Here is a 15,234-nt window from a genome sequence, read left to right as displayed (position 1 = left end):
TTTACTTTCAAATTCCTCCTATCACACACCCTTCCAAACTCCTCTACCAACTGTCTCAATCTCTCTTCTGAATCAGCCACCAGTGCAGTATCATCTGCAAACAGCAGCTGCTTCAGATTCCACTCTCCACCATCATCATTCACCAGACTCAGACCTCCACCTAAAACTCTTGCATTCACCTCCCTTGCAACACCATCCATATAAATATTAACCCGCGGCGTCCCGTCAACGTTCTTTAATGTCCACACGTTTTGTCACTGCCAATCCCGTCGACGTACATAAACGCGAAAAAATTGCAAGGTCCCTAATTTGCACAATTTTCAATTTTCGCGAGTCATTTTTGGTACGTATACACGTGACACCTTCCTCAACAAGATGCCAGGCAGGGAGAATGTAGTACCCAGCATGACCTCCTCTCCCCCCCCCCCTGCATGCCATTGTCTCAGCAATTCACCTGTTATCAGTGACCTGGCCAGTATAGCCATGTCAAGCCATGGTACGAAATTCAGGGCCAGAGTGATTCCCCAATCAATGACAATGTGAAGGACAAACTTTTCCTAGCATTAGAGGAAGAAACAGTTAGAAATGATGATCAGGTAATGTGGCAAAAAAAATTTCAGGTATTAGTGAGTGAAACTATGCTTATAATGCCTATATTACTGCTTGAAAACCAATATGCTCTTGTACTACATATAAATTCGTACCAAGTAAATAAATAAATACAGTTTATGAGTGGTGTGAAATAGTTATCCTCCCATAGAACTCGTTTTCTTTGGTGCCAGCCTGATAGAAAACCCAGTAAGGTAAGGAGGTACTCCTACCTGTAATGAGTATTTAAAACCTCAGGTGAGCGATTACTCTATGAATTTTCGATGTTTCTCACCAAAAGAGAAGGTTTGAGCCCAAAAAAAAAAAAAATTCCTAAAATGGTCAGGACTGGGGGGAGTCAGTGGTGGAAAAGTGGTCGGGATGGGGCGGGTTAAACAAACAAGGCGACATCACACATCCCTGTTGCAGCCCCACTCTCACGGGAAACCAATCACTCACAGCATTTCCCACTCTTACACACGCTCTACTATTTACATAAAAACTTTTCACCCCTTTTAGTAACCTACCATCAAGTCCATACAATCTTAAAACAGTCCACAAAGCCTCCCTATCAGTTCTACCATACGCTTTCTCTAAATCCATGAATGCCCAAAACACATCCTTGCTTTTCGCTAAATACTTTTCACACACTTGTCTCACAGCGAACACCTGATCCACGCATCCCTTCCCTTTCCTAGAGCCACACTGCTCATCACCAATCACTCCCTCTGTACCCTCTCTAACTCTCATAATTAACACTCTACCATACGCTTTACCTACAACACTCAACAGACTTATACCCCTAAAGCTAGTACATTCATACTTATCACCCTTGCCTTTATACAATGGGACCACGCAAGCAGTTGCCCAGTTAATTGGCACCATACCTTTCACAAAGCACACATTCAACAGTCTTACTAACCAGTCAGCAATAGTCACTCCACCACCCTTCAGACATTCCACAGCACACCCATCCATACCTGCAGCTTTCCCTGTTTTCATCTCCTTTACTGCCTTCTCCACTTCCTCCTTCGTGATCAAAGAATCATTCAACTCTCCCAACACATTTTTTCCTTGCACCCTTCCATCCGCCACAGTCTCAGCCACCCTTTCCTCCTCTACATTTAACAATCTTTCAAAATACTCTGCCCATCTCTTCCTTACTGCATCCATCTCAGTTAACATCCTTCCATCCTCTGCTTTTACTCGCTCTTCCTTCCCAAATTCTCCCTTTTGCACCCTTTTAACCTCCTTCCAGAACATTTTCTTATTCTGTTGAAAATTCTCAATCAGCTGCCTACCCCACCTCTCATCTGCTGCCACTTTAGCATCACGCACAGCCCTTCTCGCCCTATTCCTCTTTTCCTTATACCTCTCATATGACACCTCATCCTTCCTCTGCAGCCACACTTCATATGCATGTCTCTTCTCAGCCACGGCCATCCTTAGGCTACTTCCTCGCACCACCATTCACTTCCTTTTCATACACCACCACCCACACGTCTCACACCACACACCTCTTCTGCATGCCCCACCACAGCACTCTTAAACAATAATAATAAAAGGAAAGCAGGAGGAGGATAAATAATAATACTAAGAGGAGAAGATTAACTTAATTTCTCAGCAACATGGCTTGTAAACTAGAAACAACACTATGAGGATAAGGAGGATGTCTGACTTCCTCGAATTGATGGAGCTAATCTAGACTGGATCTAAATCCTCACTACTGTACGTATGTTACAGTTTACCAAGTGGAACGTATGTCAAAATTTAGCGTGTGGAGATTTTCGGTAACAGCCATAAGAAGCACACGTAATTTATGAATGAAACCCCAACCTATATAAAGAGGGACATGACTGGCTGAAGTGCTGAGCATTGAGAAAGATAAGTTCGTCCTTTACTGTACGAGTATATTCGTTAATGGCGGGCGCTTATTGTGTCGTAATATAAGCGGTTCCGTGGACGTAATGAAATAAGTAGTGTATAGCAAATAAACGGGATATATCAGTGTGTCCTGGGGAGGAGAGGGGTTGTGTGAAAGTGAATGAATTGTGTGTGTGTGTGTGTGTGTGTGTTTTGTATGTGTAGAAGGGGGGGGGCGGGATGGTGACTCTGGAAAGTGTTGGGGGTCTGTGTATGTCTGTACTGCTGTAAAGGGGGTTGATATGTGTGTGGGGGATATAGTGGAGCATAACGCAAAACGCTTTGTTTATCAATTAATTATCGGCATCACAGAGAATTGTCAGCATCACGATACACTACTGTTATGATGATGATGATTAATGTTTTTCAGTTTTTCGATTTTGCTTCGTTTATAAAGGCTCCAACATACTTCTAAACTCATACATTTTCTCTGGGCAATAGGAGGCGGACATAGCAATCGCGCCACTAACCATCACATCTTCGAGGGAACAGGTAGTCGACTTCACCAAGCCCTTCATGACCCAAGGCATCTCCATCATGATCAAGAAGCCCTCCAAGGAGAAACCCGGAGTGTTCAGCTTCATGTCGCCACTCTCCCACGAGATTTGGACCTGCATCGTCTTCGCCTGCGTCGGGGTTTCCATCGTCCTGTTCCTCGTCAGCAGATTCAGCCCCAGCGAGTGGAAGGTGAGTGGTTAGGGTAATGTACGGGTGAGGTGATTGTTACTTTGGTGAGGGAAGTAACTGATGTGTAAAAGGAATGCTGAGCCTCATTGGACGGGCTGTCAAGTTTACACACACACACACACACACACACACACGGGGTGTAACTGGTAATAATAATAGTAATATAATAATAATAATAATAATAATAATAATAATAGTTACATATGTAGCCATATCCTCCCCTCCCCTTCCTCTCGCAGGTGATAGAGATGTACGGCAAGTCAAGCGTCAGCAACGACTTCAGCATCTGCAACAGTCTGTGGTTCACCCTAGGGGCGTTCATGCAACAAGGGGTCGATATCTGCCCAAGGTGAGCTACTGGTACATAGATACATACATCATACAGAGAAGACCCATTTTTTTTTTCCTACGAGGTCTGGTTTAAATATTAAGGGAAAGACTTGTTCCATGATTACAGGTATTAAAGGGTCACGGAATTCTGGCCTGAACAGGTGAGAATTATTAATGCTGATACACAGACCGTACATATATTACGGTTATTTCTCGGTTGTCTGGGTTTTATGTTAGTAGAAAGACTTACTTGATAATTGCTGGTCTAAAGAATCCTAAAAGAGAGACAGACAGACAAACACATACAAAGTCATGGTCTCAGGTTCACCCTGGGGAATACATGCAACAGAGGATTGATTTCTATGCAAGGTTAGGTACAACTGCAGTATTATATTGACTATACTGGGTTTATGGCCTGTGTTTTTCTAGTTGGTCTGACGTAACTATTTATAGATAGGCTTCATGATAATTATATCCATCCATCCATCATCCAATCCTATGTCGCCCCACGAGGAGAGTAGGAACCCGGGGCTAGGCAAGTTGGTCCTGACATTTAAGATGAGAGTGACCAGCCTCACTCATCCCTGAGGGGCATTACGTGAGCAATAAACCCCAACAATCCCTTGGATATAAACCTACACAAGCTCAGTCGGACTGGACCACCTTAATTACCTACTAAACAAGCAGGCGCCGTAATTTGGTTATATGGTTACCACCCAGCGTTGTAAGTGGTTTCCTGGTGTAGGGTACAGGAAACCATTTGGCATGTCACTCATTGTAGAACTACCCATAGGCAGAAGGAAGAGGAAGGAAACACAGAAGAGGGAGTGTAAAGTCACCAATAGGCAGAAGAAAATGGAAAGAATGAAGGAAAGAAAGAGAAATGAGGAAGGATGGAAGAGAGGAAAGGGCAGACACCCAAAGCAGCACTGCATCGAGTGAGTGGATGGTGAGCGCCCCCACCTACCACATACGTTTAAAAACCTTATCTGAAGAGCAGCGAGAAACATACATCAACCATACAGGCTTTATGTACAGTCTGCTTTATGTACAGTCTCCATCAAAAGTCCTGTCACTTCTGCCCATCATGAGCTTTGAAAATCAGTGTGGTGAATCCATAGCACCCGACTCTGATGACTTTATACCAGTGCCATACCAAATCATCGATGTTGGTTGCCGCTGATTCACTGGACTGATTATTATCGAACCCCATGGAGAGAAAAGCAGGAGAGGCGATAGGACTTCTGATGTTTAGTATACCATATGTTTATTTTAATTTTATTTATGTAGAGGTGGTTCGGCTTTACTGTTTATAATAACTGGTGAGTCCATGTTTATCGGAGAGACAGGCAGAAAAAGAGAATGTATGGCTAAATGGGATTAGTTTGTGTGTGTGTGTTTCATCCATCTCTCTCTCTCTCTCTCTCTCTCTCTCTCTCTCTCTTCCGTTCCCTTGCTTGTTGCCGTCGTGGGAGGCTTCGGGGGCATCGACTGGGGAGTGATGTGTGGGGAGCTTTAGCAGGGTACCTTCATTCCCTCCACAGACGTGGAGGCCTGGTTGCAAGATGGCCTTCAAGTCCATTCTGCTCTCCTCTCTCCCCCCTCCTTGGGCCCCAGTCGTTGCCTCAACTAATTTTACGAGGCACTTTTCTTTTTCTATCACTTCTTTCGTTTTCTCCTGTCTCACTCCATGCTATCATTTGGCTTTAAATGGCTTGGTCTTTTCCACATTCATCAAAATTCTCATCATTGGCCACGCATAAGTTGCAACAGGAAGGACTGGGTGTGCCCTTGGGCTATTGTCTTGGCCAGTGGTGGGGGTCATGGTCGTTCGGCACCACCGCAGTGTGCGGACCTCTGCAGAGGGAACCTCTGTGGAGGCGGAAACGTCGCTGGGCTGTGGCTGTTGGTTCCGGGGGTGCCGTGGCTCAGCGGCGGGACTCTCGGTCATTGGCTGGTGACCCTTCGATGTGCAGGGAATCTTTGTTCTCTGGTGCAGTGTCACTATCCCTTCCAGGGTAGGGTAAGGGGCGCACACTGGAGTTTGACCCCCATTGGGGTCGTTGGCCGGGTCTCTAGACTCGGGGTTTCGCCCTTAATGTCCTTCCTTTTTCAACCGACATGATGAGCCTTTCCTGTTTCATATCCCATTATGGATTTGGATATTAGTTCCCCCTCCCCCAGTTCTGCCGCCAACCTGACCCAGGTAACGACCTCGGCTTCTCTTTCGGACATCCCACCGACTACCTCCACTTTTCCGCTTCTTTCCTCCTCCCCCTCACCTTCACCTTCTTCTCCTCCAATTTCTGCCCAGTCCTCCTCTACTAGCTACTCCTCTATCATTACTCTAGAACCTTATCTTCCTCTTACCTCATCTACCTTTTCCACGCGTATCTCTCGTCCTCGTCCATCTCTACTCCCATTTCCTAAGCAAACAGAACATGACAAATTCCAAGCTTTGCTCGGCCCCCAGACCTGGACCAAGTTTTTTGACATTCCCTTAACTGCCCCTCTAGCAGGCGATGACCTTTTTCAGTGTTGCCTATTGAAGGAGGTGGGCAAAGATGTCCAATTTACGTCTCGTCCAGATGGCTCTCGTATTGTAACAGTTCAGTCCGAAGAACAGGCGACTGTGATGACCAGTTTACTTAGTCCTGCCGGTACACTGATTATTGTAACAAAAAATGTTCCCCTCAATTCTTGTGTAGGGACAGTCTTAGTTCCCACTTATGTCGATCTTGGTGACCGTCAGTGGCCAGAGTGTTCTTCTCTTATCCAGGACATTTTAGAACTCCGGGGTCATAAAATTGTTACGGTACAGTGTTACTCGCTTCCTCCTACACATCGCTGCCACTATTCTATAAATATTGCAAAAATCCATTTTCACAGCGTACCTTACCTACCACTGTTATGCTAGGTGGTCTCAAGCTAAACGTTAAAGAATCTCCCCAAGTCCCTCGTCAATGCCGTGCTTGCTGGAAGTTTGGACACCCCCTGAAATTTTGCAGATCCACTCCTATGTGCCGCCTTTGTTCATCTTCAGATCATAAGGATGATGAATGCCCCTCGGATCATCACTGCTGTCCTAATTGTAGAGGTGAGCATACCGCCACTGATCGTCGTTGCCCTTCGTATAAATTTGAATGTGAGGTCCACTGGACTCCGCCGGGCTGAAGCTCACCGGGAAGCACGACGTCAAGGCTATACAGATGCTACTGCCACAGCCTATTGTCTCTATTCTTTTGTTGCAACCTCGGATGTCTTTGTCACTTCTTCGTCCTCTCCCTCGTTTTCTTTACAGCCTTCTTGTTCTCTTTTTGCGGCCCAACCTTTGTCCGTTTCTCTCTCAACCACCTCTTGCCCTTCTTCGTCCACCCCTATTCCGTTATCAAATTCCTTTTCAGTTCTCGGTTCCTCTACTTCCACCTCTCTTTCCTCTACCCCACCTACGTCGTCATCTACTTCCGCACCCGTGTCGCATCCTTCCCGTTCTTGGCCACGCCTCTCCCACCCTGCCACTCCCCTTCAGTCGGTCAAGAAACGTAAAGCCCATCGTGGGTCGCGTCCTGTTCCCCAAAAGCGCTGCATGCCTCCTCTCTACTCCAGGTCTGACTTCCCTCCACTTCGTCATGCATCTTCGAATGACAGTTCTCCCGAAACTATCCAGAAAGTTACACGGTTTCTTCAGGATACCTCTTCACCATTGTTTGTTCCAACCACTGCTGCAACCGTCCCCATTTCCACTTCTACAATTACCGTTTCTGCCGATGTTCACTCTCCTCCTCTCACTCTTCCTTCCACTCCTCTTCCCCCTGAGGCTGCAGCGTCTACATCCTCTACTTCATCCATAATCTCTCCGTTACTTCCTCCTTTCTCTTCTTCCCCCACCTCAACTTCAAGTAAGCCTATCGTCAAATCCCTTTTAGACCTTCCTTTGCCTCCAGGGGAAGAAACCCCCTTCCCTCACCACCGTTCTTCCATGCCCAAGTCATGCCCTACCACCACTCAGTTCTCCAGTGGTTCTTCAGTACCCACTATCCTTACTCAAAGGTAACCTCTTCTTCAGCAAACATAGCTTTTTAGCACCATCAGTTTTGTCATTGTTCTGATCCTCTGTTTTATGTTACGATGTCTATTTTACAGTGGAATTTATGCAGTTTTACCTCACAATGTAAAGTTACAACTTAGGTTATTTGCTTTCTGCTCACCAACCTATGGTGCTTTGCTTACAGGAGACTCGCCTTCAGGAGTCCCCACCTGTCCCCAATTTTACCTTTTTTTACTCACCTCGTTCAATTTCTGATGTTTGCATTTTGATCCTCCATACGGTTCCATTTGAACCATTACAAATTTCTACTGAGCTCCCCTGCGTTATAGCCCGCACATTTCTTAGACGTTGGTTAACAATTGTTTCCCTCTATTTCTCCCCCTCAGTGGCACTTGATTTTTCGGCATTAGCCATCCTGCTCTCCGGTCTTCCTTCTCCATACCTTTTACTTGGCGATTTTAATAGTCGAAATCCCCTCTGGGGTGATTCTGTTATCAATCCTCGTGGTCGATTGATGGGATCTTCTATTGACCATCATGAGCTTCTTGTCCTCAATACTGGTGTTCCCACCCACTTCGATGCACGTACGCATACCTTTTCCTGCATTGACCTTTCTTTGTATTCTCCATCTCTTTCTCTTGACTTCACTTGGTCTGTCCTTCAAGATTGTCTGTTTAGTGATCATTTTCCAATACATCTTCAACTTACGTCATATTCTTCTACTCCACGCCCTCCACGTTGATGTTTTGCTCGAGCGAATTGGACAGCTTTTACTTCCTATACAACTCCTCTTTCTGTTCCTTCTTGTGTACAAGATATGCTCACTAAATTCCTCGATGTGGTCCTAAATGCTGCTCATCAGGCAATTCCTAAGACCACTCGTCCCTTTTCGTTTAAGTGTGTTCCTTGGTGGACGCCGGAATGCTCAAGAGCTCTCCACATCAAACGGGCTACTTGGATGAGCTATCACCGCAAACGTCACACCGCTGATAAAGTTTATCATCTTATACTTTTCCGACGTGTCAGCACTGCCGATCGTCGAACAGTTAAAGAGGCCAAGAAATCCAAATGGAAGCTATATGTTTCTCGAGTTAATTCTAACACGCCCATCTCAGTGGTTTGGGCCTGTATCCCTCAGATAGCAGGTAAATGGCTACCATTTCCTGCTCCGGTCCTCCATCTGCATGGTACTTCCATAGCAGATCCCTACTTAGATGCCAGTGCGATAGGCGAACATTTTAGTGAGGTTAGTAAAGGCTCTCATCTGATGAGTGACTTTCATAAACTTCGTTCGACAGCAGAGCATCATCCGCTCCACTTCCACCTCTCTGATGAAGAACATTATAATGCTCCTTTTACGTCGGCGGAATTACGTGATGCCATTCGTTCTTGCAGAGATACATATGAAGGTTTAGGTGATGTTCATTACAATATGCTTAAACACCTCTCATCGGCAGGGCTTCGGTTTTTTATTAGCACTTTATAATTGTGTTTGGACCACAGGCGAATTTCCCCCAAGTTGGCACATCGTGCTTATTATTCCTTTCCTCAAGCCATTTAAAGATGGCCATCTTCCTCAAGATTATTGTCCAATAGCTCTGACGAGCTGTCTTTGCAAAGTCCTGAAACGTATGGTTAAAGCTAGGCTAATGTGGTTGTTAGAATCTAACCATCTTTTATCTCCAGCTCAGTTTGGCTACCAAAAGATGCGAAGTATTTTGGACCCACTGATTAAGTTAGAAACGTATGTTAGGGCTGTGTTTTCCAAAGGTGAATCAGTCCTTGCTGTATTTTTTGATCTTGAGAAGGCATATGATGCAGTGTGGAAGTATCATATTCTCCGTACAGTCCAATTATTTGGTATTGTTGGCAATATAGGAGTTTTTATTCAAAAAGATTTGACAAATAGGTCCTTTTCTGTTTGCGTCTGCAATAGTTTGTCTGATTCCTGCCCACAATACGAAGGAGTTCCTCAGGGCGGGGTTCTTAGCACAACACTTTTCCTTATTGCAATTAATGATATTGTTGCGTCTCTCCCAGTAGGTGTACACTCTTCTTTATATGTTGACAACTTTGCTGTCTATGCTGCAAGCTCTAATTCCGTAGTGTTACAGAGTCTTCTTCAGTCTGCTATTACGAATACTTCATCTTGGGCTACTGCTCATGGTTTTCGGTTCTCCACTTCTAATTCGTGTGCAGTGACCTTTACTCGAAGTCGTCAGTCACTTCACCCACATCTCTATCTTTATCATCATCCTCTCCAGTATTGGGCATCTGCTAGATTCTTGGGCCTGATCTTTGATTCTAAGTTGACATGGGACGCTCATATTTCGTCTTTGAAGGTGTCGACTTTACAATGTCTATGTCTCCTGCAAATTTTATCCCATGTGTCTTGGGGTGCTGACCGTACATGCCTACTTAACCTTCATCGAGCCCGTATTTTATCAAAATTAGACTATGGTTGCCAAGTTTACTCTTCTGCTCCCGCTCGTACATTACTAAAACTTGATTTGGTACACCATTTTGGTCTTCATTTAGCGCTTGGTGCTTTCCGCTCCTCTCCAGTAAAGAGTCTTTATGCTGAGTCAGGTTATCCTTCGCTTTTTATACATCGTGCATTACTTTCTCTTCGCTATTTCTTGAGACAACATCAGTTTGTCTTTGTTGGTGCTCAAAATACATTCCTCTGTTGCAGATTATTATTTAACCCATCCCCGTCGTCGACCCTCTTTCATACTTCGTGTTCAGTCCTTCCTCTCGTCCTTCCCAGTTTCCATAGACAATGTTCTCTTATTTCGCCCTGGGCGGTTTCGACCTTGGCTGCTGCCACGTCCTTCTGTTTGTTCTTCCATATTGCCTTCCTCAAAGTCGTCTACATCTTCCATAGTTCTTAGATCTTCCTTTCACTCACATCTTGTCGAACATGCTTCTGAAGTCCATGTCAATACAGATGGATCAAAAATGGCACATGGTACTGAGTTTGCAGTTCAGTTCCCTGATCATTCATGTCAGTATAGCCTTCCTTCAGTAGCTTCAGTTATGACGGCTGAACTTCATGCTTTATTACTTGCGGCCCATAAATGTTACAGCCATCCTTCATCGTCCTTCGTTCTATTCTCTGATTCCCTTAGTGCACTCCTTCTGTTGCAGTCAACTTCGCGCTTCCATCCTCTCATCTTAGAGAGTCAAGAGTGGCTGTTTCGTCTGTCTGTCAAGAAAAAATCAGTGTCTTTCTGCTGGGTGCCAGGTCATGTCGGCATTCGTGGAAACGAACCTGTGGATGCCTTGGCTCGCGAAGCCCTCCAGTCCCCTTGTGTGCCATTTCAATCTGTTCCAGTTTCTTGATTTTTTCCTGTCCTCCGAGCGTTCTTTTGACAGCAGTGGCAGTTTTGCTGGTCCATGTTGACTGGTAATAAACTCCGGACTGTTAAATCTGTTTCTCCGTGGTCCAATCCTTGTCATCGTAACCGCCGTTGGGAGACTGCCCTCGCTCGCTTACGGATTGGCCATACTCGTCTTACTCATGGGTATTGATGTCTGGCGATTCGCCGCCTTTCTGCCCTGCTTGCAATGTTCCCCTGTCAGTACACGACATTCTCATTGCCTGCCCTCGACATACAGGAGTTCGCCATCGACTATTCCCGTTTTTATCCTCATTTTGCCGACCTCCAGATTTAAGCGATGTTTTAAGTGGGTCTTGGTATTTTTCTGTTACCCGTTTAATGTCCTTTTTAACTCATTTAGGGATTTTGTATGATATTTAATTTTATCTTCCGTTTTTCCCTTATTTTCCTCCTTTACCATATTTTCACTCTGTGATGCGACTCAGTGCCATATGGTCTTTGTTACCTGGTGCTACCTTTTCATTTCATTTCATTTCTCTCTCTCTCTCTCTCTCTCTCTCTCTCTCTCTCTCTCTCTCTCTCTCTCTCTCTCCTGTTGGTAGCCGGAATAAAGTACAAAAATCGTAGTTTGATGTCAAAGGAGTGTTCTGCTTCCAACGATAATATTTTCTTTTCTCTGTTTTTATATTTAGCCCTATAACATTATTATTATTATTATTTTTTTGCAGTCTCCAAGCTATTGTATTCAGCTAGAGACTTTTCTAAATGGAGGAGCTTAGATGCAGCTTCTCTTAATTTGTTCATTACTGAGAGATCCAGTTTAACTTTTATAAAACTTTGCAGTTCCAGTGGAGGGGAAATTGTTGAGTGCTGTGAAGAGTATGTACGAGGGAGCTAGGGCTACGGTGCGAGTGGATGGTGAGCTGAGTGAGTTCTTTGATCTCAATGTGGGACTGAAACAGGGTTGTGCGATGTCTCCATGGCTGTTTAATATATACATGGACGGGGTTGTAAAGGAGGTGCAAGGTAGGGTAGTGGATGTGGGGGTGGCTGTAATGAATGAGGGTGAGATTTGGAAGATTCCGATGCTGCTATTTGCTGATGATACAGTATTGTTGAGTGAAGATGAATGGGAGTTGCAAGGTTTGGTGAATGAATTTGGGACAGTGTGTAGGGGGAGGAAGCTGAAAGTTAATGTAAACAAAAGTAAAGTTATGGTGTTTGAGAGGAATGAAGTCACAGAGTGTACAGTGAGGTTGGATGGTGAGGATATGGAGAATGTGAGTGCATTCAAGTACTGGGGTAGTGTGATGAGTAAGGATGGAACTTTGGGGGATGAAGTGCGTGAAAGGGTACAGCAGGGAATCAAGGTTGTTGGTTCACTGAAAGCAGTGATGAGAAATAGGGAGGTGAGTATGGAAGTTAAGAAGTCACTGCATGATAGTATTGTGATCCCTACCCTGACGTATGGAAGCCAGGCGTGGACCTTGCAAGAGGGGTAAAAATAATATGGTTGTTTTTAATGCATCTAAGACTCAGTTCCTACACCTGTCAACCAGACAAAATCCTCCACAGGTATACCCACTAATGTTTAATAATATTCAGCTTAATCCTGCATCATCCTTGAACATGCTTGGGGTTTCATTTACTCGGGACTTAACTTGGAAATATCATATTACATCTCTTGTAAAATCTGCTTCCAAGAGATTGGGTGTGCTAAGCCGACTCCGCTCGGGTGTGCTAAGCCGACTCCGCTCTTTCTTTACCCCTGCACAATTGCTGACTCTATACAGGGGTTTTATCCGCCCCTGTGTGGAGTACAACTCTCATGTGTGGGGAGGCTCCCCACATACAGCTCTTCTCAATAGGGTGGAGTCAAAAGCTTTTCGTCTCATTAACTCTCCTCCTCTTACTGACTCCCTTCAACCTCTGTCTCTTCGCCGCACTGTTGCATCTTTATCTCTTTTCTATCTGAACTGTCTGCTTGCATTCCTCCACCTCTACGACGGGCGCGTAGCACCCGTCTGGCAGCAAACTCTCATCTCTTTTCTGTCCAACTCTCTAATGCAAGAGTTAACCGTTACTCCCAGTCTTTCATTTATGCAACAGGTCACCTCTGGAACTGTCTCCCTCTGTCTATATTTCCTGCTGCCTATGATCTCCAGTCTTTCAAACGCAGTGTGTCCAGGCATCTCAAAATGATCGGATCATGAATTTGGCTCTGTATTGTATTTTGTTTTTCTCTTGGAGGGAACTGTTACTGCGGGCTCATGGCCTTTGGTTCCTTCTTCCTCGCATTAAAAAAAAAAAGTCAAGAGTGAGAGCAGTGGAAATGAGTTACTTGAGAGGAGCATGTGGAGTGACATGGAGGGACAGGTTGACGAATGAAGAAGTGAAGGAACGCTGTGGGGTGGATGTGGATGTGGTTGAGATTAGGAGAAATACACTGAGGTGGTTTGGACATGTGGAGAGAATGGAGAGTGAAAGACTGACTAAGAGGGTGTATGTAGGTGAGGTGGAGGGAGGGAGAGGGAGGGGTAGACCGAGGATGAGGTGGAGGGATGGAGTTGAGAGGTATATAAGGGAGGGGGGGGTTAGTTGGGGGGAGGGTAGTCAAATGGTGGGTGACAGAGCGACTTGGAGGCGTTTTGTCTGCGGCCACCCTTTGCGGGATTAGGGCGTCGGGCTATAGATAGATAGATGGATAGATAGTTCCACCACATAATTGCAGTGAAATGACCAACACCGCATACTTCTCTGCCCCTCAGGACGGGCCTCTCAGACTGGAAGAGTTTGAAAAAGGAAACAGATTCATTCCTTTCAATCCATTTTTTCTCATTTACGCTACCATTGAATGGCTTCCAATTAGGACGAATTCTCTTAACCCCTCCTGTATCTTTTCCAGCACCCCTTCCGTAGCGAGATTTCCTACACCTTTCTCTTTAACCTCCTCATGTTTGCTATAAGTTTAATATTGATATACTGTGCATCCGTAATGTACAAGAGTAAAACACACACACACACACACACACACACACACACACACACACACACACACACACACACACACGAGTATGCAGAACAAATCGTTCAAAAAAGATGCTACGAAGCCAAAAACGTCACCTCGGGAATAGGACGCACGTCTGCTCTGACAAGTATAATGAGGCCTGTATCTGACTCCTACAATTTGAATAATCTCTCGATAACCCAGTACATTCGTGTGATGATAGCGGTGATAAAATATAAAAGGCCACCATCGTAATCCTCCAATATGGTGACTTGTAATCTTTATGCTGGCACCAAACGATACATGCAATTTAGGCAGGAGTTCTTGCAGTAAAGGGGTTAATGAAGTGTTAGGCTTGTATCTTACCTCTTCTCTTCGAAAAAATCCCTCCCAAGTTGAATAAAATCGTCTGTAGATGGGAAGAATGTATTACTGAAGACGATCTTTGACACCGTCCCACCCACACAAACTGTCTCCCTCACAGCATATAATTTCCACCGCTCACCATCCAGATCGGTGTCGGGTCGTCTCGTGGGAAGTGTGTGGTGGTTCTTCACACTAATCATAATCTCTTCGTACACTGCCAACCTGGCCGCCTTCCTCACCGTCGAGAGGCTGGTCACCCCCATCAACTCTGTGGATGATTTGGCCAGTCAGACTGAGGTGGAGTATGGCACGCTCCAAGGGGGATCTTCCGTGGAGTTTTTCGAGGTAAGCCAATTTTGTGGTGCGTGTGTGTGTGTGTGTGTGTGTGTGTGTTTTCTGGTTGGTGTATGAATCCCAGTTGGTTTAATTCTTTCAGTCTGGTGAGGTATGTTTCATTGTATTCTAATTACTTCCACGCGATAGTATTCAGTGGAGAGGTTTTTATTCTGAAGTGGTCTGAAGTCTCTCCCAATCCCAGAGTCGTCTAAAGGTAGCAAGAGGAGGCTGGCTTGCCATGGTAACAGTGTAATGCCACAAGCACTAAATTACTGTGTATTGTCATTTGGTTAATTGTAATGCTTTGCTGGTCATTCAGGGATTGTGGATAGCATTGTTGTGACGTCATCAGCCATCATAGTCTGGACAGAGTTGAATCAGGGTCGTCTGCAGTGACCATACACACGATGATTAGCTCTATAAGGGTCATAAGTCCTTAATGGAACCTCAGAGCCTGATAGTTTTGTGTAATGAATGCAGGTGATGGCGATGAAGTTTGTCGTCTGCACGTAAACGGAGTACACGTTTGAGAAACAGACGTTTCGCCACTACGATACCTCGGCTGTCACTATTTACCCTCTGTATATCTGAAAAATAATTGTTTA

The 15,234-nt window shown here is 45.0% G+C and overlaps 1 protein-coding gene across 1 annotated transcript in view; it reads left to right on the top strand.

The window, feature by feature from the left end:
- LOC145414462 (glutamate receptor 1-like) overlaps positions 1-15,234 on the top strand; it is a 654,998-nt gene that overhangs the window by 489,639 nt on the left and 150,125 nt on the right. The window contains exons 12-14 of the mRNA XM_080284028.1: positions 2,953-3,198; positions 3,438-3,547; positions 14,440-14,638. Of these exons, the coding sequence (XP_080140154.1) occupies positions 2,953-3,198; positions 3,438-3,547; positions 14,440-14,638 (555 nt within the window). The remainder of the gene's footprint in view (positions 1-2,952; positions 3,199-3,437; positions 3,548-14,439; positions 14,639-15,234) is intronic.

The sequence above is a fragment of the Coenobita brevimanus genome, chromosome 1, assembly GCF_032717465.1.
Source record: "Coenobita brevimanus isolate Jiangsu-jjx chromosome 1, ASM3271746v2, whole genome shotgun sequence".
Lineage (NCBI taxonomy): Eukaryota > Metazoa > Arthropoda > Malacostraca > Decapoda > Coenobitidae > Coenobita > Coenobita brevimanus.
The sequence above is the reverse complement of the archived record's forward strand: the minus strand, read 5'-3'. Positions and strand labels throughout refer to the sequence as shown.